Here is an 8,454-nt window from a genome sequence, read left to right on the forward strand (position 1 = left end):
TCATCACAGAAATCATACAAAATGAATATATCACAAAATAAATTAACAATAATAAAATATCACTATAAATGGTCACCGGAGAAGAATCAAATGTTTGACAAATCAAACTCACCATAAACGCCAGTACATATGACTAGTCACAACTTACTGGATTTGACCAGGGCTGCTCTATGATCAGGGATGTACTAACTCTAATTTTTAAGATTCCTCTATCCTACCATCACAAATATAACCTTAATATAAACGTTCTGGGGAACTAAGAATTTGAATCTGACATAGCCGGTTAGACATCTTCTTATCCTTGCAAAAAGATGAATCCATCACATATTTTATATCAATTGAGTATATTGCATAATAGTTTAATAGTACTTAATCTGTTCAATAGGATTTAAGTTAAAAACATATCGAGTAGACTTCCAGGAAAGAGAGGTGTGTCACAATGGACAACTTAAGTACCAAGTCTTTCCTTAGCCAAAATGTTCCTCAACTAGTTTTTTAACAAATTTCTTATTTACAGATTGAAAACAACACCATATAATATTAACACAGAAATTCAATATAGATAGATATACAACAAGCACATATGTTTTTCATTAACAGTATTCACACAAAATTTCAAGACATGAATAATAATAAAACTATATTAAATCATAATATAAAAGCTTAGAAATGTTAGCTCCCCCTACCTCTATTCTAGAGTTGGTTTCTTGATCAGAGGTTGTTCCCAGAAAACTTCCAGAATCTGCACACTAAAATCCTTCTTACTCTAAATTCTTCCTAATCTTTCTTTCTTATGATTTCTCTCTACTTCTTGGTGCAAAATCCCCCTCCCCCCTTACCACCGAAAGAGAGTTTGGCTTTGCACCACCAAAAGCTGTTTTGTCCTTTGTTTTGATATATATATTGTGTACATTGGTTGTATATGTGTGACACTAAGACAAGTTGTTGTGTACATTTAGTTGTACCTAGTAAATCCAACGATGACTCTTTAGGTAGTGTGATGCAGGAAAGAGGTCATCTTCGACCGTGCTATGCAGAAAGATGATGGGTTCGAGTATCACTTATAATGAACAAGTTGTATGGTGGGGTATGGGGGACAGACCACAGGTGTTTGTGGTAACGTGTTTTTGTGTGATACGAATGTGGTTGACTTTATGAATTGGGGATGGATATCTGAATAAGGTGGACGAGTGCAATTTTTTTGTATTATCTTGTATTATTTTAATGCTAGTTTACCCTTGTATGTTGTGGTTGTGGTTTCCACCTGCGATGATTGTTTTTATATTGGAGCATATGATATTACTGATAATGTTGGTGTTGTGTAGAGTGAAGATATGAGTGGGAAAATTAATAGTATGTGTTTCAGTGTACATTTTCCTGTGTGTCTTTGTTGCTCTTGACTGTCTGGGTTGCTTGCTGGTTGTCTGGGACGCGTGCTTTTCTCCAATCATTGTTGTTCTTCATATTCGCCAAAGGAGGGGGAGGTACCTGCAAAGATACTCCGACGCTCAAGTCAGATGTGAGTTATGGAGCTGAAGCTCTCAAGAGAGTAATTGGATATTACTCTGAAATAATATTTTGGGGTCTCTAGAGCATAAAGAGAACGTACCTGGACTTTGGTCCTGTCACTGTATTTATAAGCAAAATAAGAATAACCACCTTACCTAAAAATGTGGTTAGTGGCTTTGACAAATATCTAAGATATTTATGTTATTACATAAATATCCTTACTACATAACATGCCCCCCAAGTCCGAGTTAACCGTTCCGTTTTATGGACGTGGTAACTATAGGACTTATGAGTTTGAGGGAGGCTGTCTTTGCTGTAATTTAGAGAGCGTGTTCCTGGTTATTGCTCATGTGTGGATTGAACGTGACCGAGTGGTTGAATTTGATGGACCAAAAGGAGGCAAAGTCAAACGGCAAAAAGCTGGAGCAAGTGAGGCCGAACGTGAGGATATGTATGACCGAGCGGTAGAGGCCGAGTGGCATGCGAGGCCGATCATGAGGACGCTCGTTGACAATTGAATGTGGAGCGTTGAGGCCGAACCACTGACTGAGTGGACGCTCGTTGACAATTGAATGTCGAGCGTTGGAGCTGAACGACTGACTGAGTGGACGCTCGTTGACAATTGAATGTCGAGCGTTGAAGCCGAACGACTGACTGAGTGGACGCTCGTTGACAATTGAATGTCGAGCGTTGAGGCCGAATGACTGACTGAGTGGACGCTCGTTGACAATTGAATGTCGAGCGTTGAGGCCGAATGACTGACTGAGTGGACGCTCGTTGACAATTGAATGTCGAGCGTTGAGGCCGAATGACTGACTGAGTGGACGCTCGTTGACAATTGAATGTCGAGCGTTGAGGCCGAATGACTGACTGAGTGGACGCTCGTTGACAATTGAATGTCGAGCGTTGAGGCCGAATGACTGACTGAGTGGACGCTCGTTGACAATTGAATGTCGAGCGTTGAGGCCGAATGACTGACTGAGTGGACGCTCGTTGACAATTGAATGTCGAGCGTTGAGGCCGAATGACTGACTGAGTGGACGCTCGTTGACAATTGAATGTCGAGCGTTGAGGCCGAATGACTGACTGAGTGGACGCTCGTTGACAATTGAATGTCGAGCGTTGAGGCCGAATGACTGACTGAGTGGACGCTCGTTGACAATTGAATGTCGAGCGTTGAGGCCGAATGACTGACTGAGTGGACGCTCGTTGACAATTGAATGTCGAGCGTTGAGGCCGAACGACTGACTGAGTGGACGCTCGTTGACAACTGAATGTCGAGCTTTGAGACCAAATGACGAACGCTTTCGATGTTGAACGACAGAATCTTTGGAAAGTTGATGTTCTTGGGTGAACATAAGCTGGGCTATGGGGATGGTCCCCTAGGTTTGATGGTCTGGGTGTTCTAGGGCGAACATCTACCAGCGGGAGTGCGTCCCTTTGTTCGATGCTCCTGGGTGTTCTAGGGCGAACATCTACCAGGAGTGTGTCCCTTTGTTTGATGCTCCTGGGTGTTCTAGGGCGAACATCTACCAGCGGGAGTGCGTCCCTTTGTTCGATGCTCCTGGGTGTTCTAGGGCGAACATCTACCAGGAGTGTGTCCCTTTGTTCGATGCTCCTGGGTGTTCTAGGGCGAACATCTACCAGGAGTGTGTCCCTTTGTTTGATGCTCCTGGGTGTTCTAGGGCGAACATCTACCAGCGGGAGTGTATCCCTTTATGCACCCGGGTGTTCTTGGGCGAACATCTACCGGGTTTAGGAGTGCTTCTGGATGAACGGCGCTCAGGTGTCCGCTTTTACGTACAAGATATGCTTATCTGCACTGTAAGAAATAATATTAAACATATAGGTGAGACCGTGTGGTCGAGTTGCAAACCTGGTTACCGAACGCTCATTAGGCCGAATGTTGGACGCTTGAGGCAGAATGACCGAACGTTTCCTGCGGGAATTGTCGACCGTTAAGGAAGCCATTGCCCGAACGGCTGAATTTTTGAACGCTCGTCCACAGGTATTGTCGAGTGCTTTAATCCGAATGGCGAGGACGAACGGTCTGCTGTCTGAACGCTCGGCCACATTGAGTGTCGAGCGGTAGCGCTCGAATCCGAAGGGCGAGGACGAACGTTATTTATTGGAGTGGGCGAACGCTCGGGAACCGAGTGGACGAACGTTGTTGACCGAGTTGGTGAACGTTGAGGACTGTTTGAACGGTGTTCGAACGACCGTGGTGCTCGAACGCTGAAGTGATCGTGTTGAGGTATTGTCGAGCAGCAGTGACCGAGCGACATGTGAGGGGCACGTGAGGTCTATTGCTAGAGACCGAACGTTAATGAGGAGCGAAAATCCGAACGCTCTAGGCCGAACGTCCACGAGAGAGCATTGTTGGCCGAACGCTATTGAAAAGAATGGCCGAATGGTTGAGGCCATCGATGGCCGAACGTTGGTGACGGAGTGAACGATTGTTGATGAACGTGTGGACGAACGTCGGGAATGGTTTGAACGTTCGTCCCATTGCTTGTCGAGCGGCCTAAAGTGGAGTGTCGAGCGGCTGGGCGTGAGGACGGTTTGAACGCTCGTCACATGGCTTGTCGAGCGGTTTTTTGAACGCTCGTTGATATGGACTGTCGAGCGGTATTCGAACGACAGTGGTGCTCGAACGCTGGAACGCTCGTGACCAGGGATGGTCGAGCGGTCGAGACAGGGATGGCCGAGCGTTATTGAGACTGGTGACCGAATTCTTAAGGCGAGGGATGGCCGAACGTTGAGGCCGAGATAACGAACGTGACAGGCGTCGAGGAGTGTAGGTAGTCGTTGAATGTCGGGCGTCCTCGAAACCGAAAGGGCGAAAACCTTTGAGGCCGAACGGCCGACATCTTGGCCGCTCGTACCAATGGATTGTCGAGCAGTGTTTGAACGCTCGTTGACATGGGTTTGACGAGTGAACGCTCGTTTACAAGTGTTGACGAGCGCTCGTGTTGAAATATGGTCGAACATCTTCGAGGCCGAACATCCGACAGCAATGACGCTCGCACACAGTGATTGTCGAGCGTGCGAATTCTAAGGCGAGGGCGAACGCCCGGGTGTTTGGACGCTCGTACACCCCGACCGTCGAGCGTTCGAATCCGAGTGTCGAGGACGAACGGGCGACTGTTTGGACGCTCGTTCACGTATTGATCGTCGAGCGTTCGAATCCAAAGGGCGAGGCCGAGCGGTCTACTGTTTGAACGCTCGTGCACATTGATTGTCGAGCGTTCGAATCCAATGGTCGAGGCCGAACGGCCGATGGCTTGAACGCTCATACACATGAGTTGTTGAGCGATCGAGTAGCATGTGAGGTCGAACGTCAGAGAAATCTAGTGATCGAACGTTGAGGCCGGCAGAACGAACGTTACTGTCGCACGCGAGGCTGAGCTGTATGAATGTTCGACACATATTTTGTTGAACGCTCGTACAAATGTTGAACGGTCGTCTTGCGTTTGAAGTTTGGGAATAGAAATTGGGTTGGATGACGTTGAGGCAGAACTGAATGACGCGTGGATTATGCGAGGGTTGCGGAAGACGTGGAGAATAGGTCTCCCTAGAATCCTTTCTGCCCCAAAAAACCCTAGAATTAGCCCTATTGCGGAACGGCTGATCCTGAGGCTGCCGCAATCCGAGGTGATCGAAGACAATGGAGTCCCCAGGCTTGGGATGAACTGGCGGCTTTGCAGTGGCATTTTGATGGCGATGGCCCTGATGTGGTTGTCGCTTGAGCCGCACCTGATGGAGTTTGGACATGACGGAGGTGGTGCCACCGCTGCGATACCGGAGAGGATAAGAGCGCGACAGTGGCTCTTGAATCACGACGGTGATGCGTGGTCTGGACAGAGCCCGGGTTGGGGTTTTTCTGTTCTCAGTCTCGATTCTGATCTTGGGGTTTTCGATTCATGTGTGAAGAGCTCGCAATTTTGGATGCTTGCAGTTGGCGAGGGCAGCGACGCTGTGATTGGAAAAGACGGCGGCGACATGGAGCTTTGGGTTTAGGGTTCCTGTTCTTCTCCGATTTTTGATGTAATTGGGAATTTGGGAAATTAGGAATTGTGGTCTTGCGTGGCTTTTGTTTGCAGAAGGAGAAGACACAAGGGTTCCCTGGAGAAAATGGTTGCATGTTGTTGGATTGCATGTGTAGGAAGTTTGTGAAGATGCGCGATGGAGAACTCGCGTCTAAGGGTTCCATGGCTGCACGATTTGGAGTTCTGTTGCATTGAGAAAATGGTTGTCCCTAATCACAATTTGGGTGTAGATCGCCATGAAGAAGGCACGATTTCGCGACGGCGTTGTTCGAAGATTGAACTAGGATGTGCGAATCGAGTTTTCAGAGGTTGGGTTTGAGTTTTGTGTCCTGGATTATTGCGTTTCAGTGGTTCAGGTGTAGATGGATGGTGGTTTGATAATGGTTTCCTAGTTTCTGGGTTTTTGCAGTTTTGGTTTTGTGGCTTTGATCTTTGCAGTAGCGACGATGAAGGCGGCAGCCCTTTCATGACATTGGAAGGAAAGACTGGGATGACGACGTCGAGATTCAAAGAGGCAGTGGAAGAAGTTTTCTCTCATTTGTCCACCATCGTTGAGGGAGGTGAATGATGAATTTAAGCATGTTTTTGCACTGGATGTGACCCACAAAGGGGAGTGATTTCGTTGATGTCTACTGGCATCAATGGCTCACGGGGGAAGAAGGAGAGAAACCCGATGGAGGCGTCATTTGATCTGGTAGTGACAGTGATGTCAACGGCTCGCGGAGGGGAATCTTGATGGCGATGCAGCGATTTGATGGAGTAGTTCTATTCGAAGGAGTGATTCATTGAGGCCGAGGCTCCTCTTGTGGCTTCTTTGGGTTGGCCCTCGGCCCCACGGTGGGCGCCAAAATGTTTCAGTGTACATTTTCCTGTGTGTCTTTGTTGCTCTTGACTGTCTGGGTTGCTTGCTGGTTGTCTGGGACGCGTGCTTTTCTCCAATCATTGTTGTTCTTCATATTCGCCAAAGGAGGGGGAGGTACCTGCAAAGATACTCCGACGCTCAAGTCAGATGTGAGTTATGGAGCTGAAGCTCTCAAGAGAGTAATTGGATATTACTCTGAAATAATATTTTGGGGTCTCTAGAGCATAAAGAGAACGTACCTGGACTTTGGTCCTGTCACTGTATTTATAAGCAAAATAAGAATAACCACCTTACCTAAAAATGTGGTTAGTGGCTTTGACAAATATCTAAGATATTTATGTTATTACATAAATATCCTTACTACATAACAGTATGTAAATTCTGGACATGTTTTGAAAAAGTAAAAGAGTTTATGTTTAAATCTTTTTAACATTCTAAATTGTAATTGAACTAATTGTTATTTTCAAATGATTTTAATTATTTTCACAATAATAAAATAAAATATTTAATTTTTATTATTTTGTGATAACATCAAACGTGATTTTTTCGTAACTTAATTAATTACACGTGACCTCAGACGTTAAAGATATATGTATTAATTTCATTATCAAATGTAATTAAGTAACCTTCATTAATATTATAATTAAAATATTTCATTTCCTAAGCTAAGTATTGGTTTTCAATTTCATATGAAATGTCACTTATTAATTATTATCAAAGATACATTACAGTTTTTTCAACTAAACCCAATTTTATTTGTAAGTCATGTTTTTGAAGTTTTAGTAAAGGCTGCATATATAAAATACCCACTTAAATTAAAAAAGAAAAAAGAAACACACACACAATTATGATTTATAAGCTATATTATTATTATTATTATTATTATTATTATTATTATATATATTTATATTATGGCATATATCCATTATTAACATAGACCATATAAATTAAGAAGTTCATAAAAAAAACTCAAAAAGAATGAAAGAAAGAAAAAGATTTGTCATTACTCGTGAGCATACTGGGAGAAGGCTTCACTTAGGTAAAATAAAGATAGGGCAAAAAACATAAGCAAAATACAAAAACAAAGGAAACGCATGATATCTACTTGGTTATAGTCTTTGACTTCTAAATTGATTAAGTAGGCTTAATAGATGATAAATAGTTTTAATCACGACGCTCGTACTTGCGAACCCAAATATGTTTTCTGTTTATATGAAGCTTCGCAACATGTTTCCCTTTCAAAATTTGATCAACTGTTTTCACACTCTTCAAAACCATTATGGCAAACAAAGATTGATCTTGCGCACCAGTGTTTCCCATAGATAAGTTCTCCACACAGTCTCCAAATGAACGTTTAAACAGTTTTATCACCTCACCTTCTGACACAGGGAAACCTCTAGAAAATGTTAGAAACATGGATTTATCATCAGTGGTGACATCATCGCAAGGCCCCTTCATCCAGATTCTCATATCAAACAAGTCCATGTTCGTAGAACTGTCGTCTGGTGGATTAATGTTGAAGGAACCAAACAAAGGGTGTGGAAAACCCGGGATGGTGACAGGAGTGTCTGATATGTTACCTCGTGATGTGCGAGCTCTGTTGGTGTTCTTGCTTCTTAAGATCATCTGCAAAACATCAGCAAAAATTCGAGCACAGATATTTTTTAGTACACTTTTTATACCAGCTATTATGGTGTACCTTTTCTCCTTAAATATTTTAAGGGATATGCGTTTTTGTGTTAAGTTTTGTGTTGAGGGCAAAGCACCATTTTTTGGGGTGGCAGAGTTTTCTCTCTCTAAGCATTTTAAACACGATACAGTTTCATCGACAATATCATTGATAGCAGAAGCATGAGATAAAGCCATGACTTTGTGAGTGATATTGGGGTATCCATTGTGTTCAAGCCAAATCCACAATGCCATGACCAGAAGGGATTGTGTCAAGTCACGTCGCAGTCTGAAGATCAGAAAACAGAAGACCTCACGGTGATTTCTGTGAAATAGATGAAGCTCATCTGTGGAAATTGGACCCAT

The 8,454-nt window shown here is 43.8% G+C and overlaps 1 protein-coding gene across 1 annotated transcript; it reads right to left on the minus strand.

Annotated features, from left to right (window-relative positions):
- Positions 1–7,455: 7,455 nt before the first annotated feature.
- Positions 7,456–8,454, minus strand: LOC124840185 (uncharacterized). Its single transcript, XM_047316201.2, has one exon. It carries the CDS (start codon positions 8,452–8,454, stop codon positions 7,585–7,587), a length of 870 nt encoding a protein of 289 aa, XP_047172157.2. The 3' UTR covers positions 7,456–7,584.

The sequence above is a fragment of the Vigna umbellata genome, chromosome 7 (genome assembly GCF_029865625.1).
Source record: "Vigna umbellata cultivar VRB3 chromosome 7, Vumbellata_1.0, whole genome shotgun sequence".
In the NCBI taxonomy this organism is placed as follows: domain Eukaryota; kingdom Viridiplantae; phylum Streptophyta; class Magnoliopsida; order Fabales; family Fabaceae; genus Vigna; species Vigna umbellata.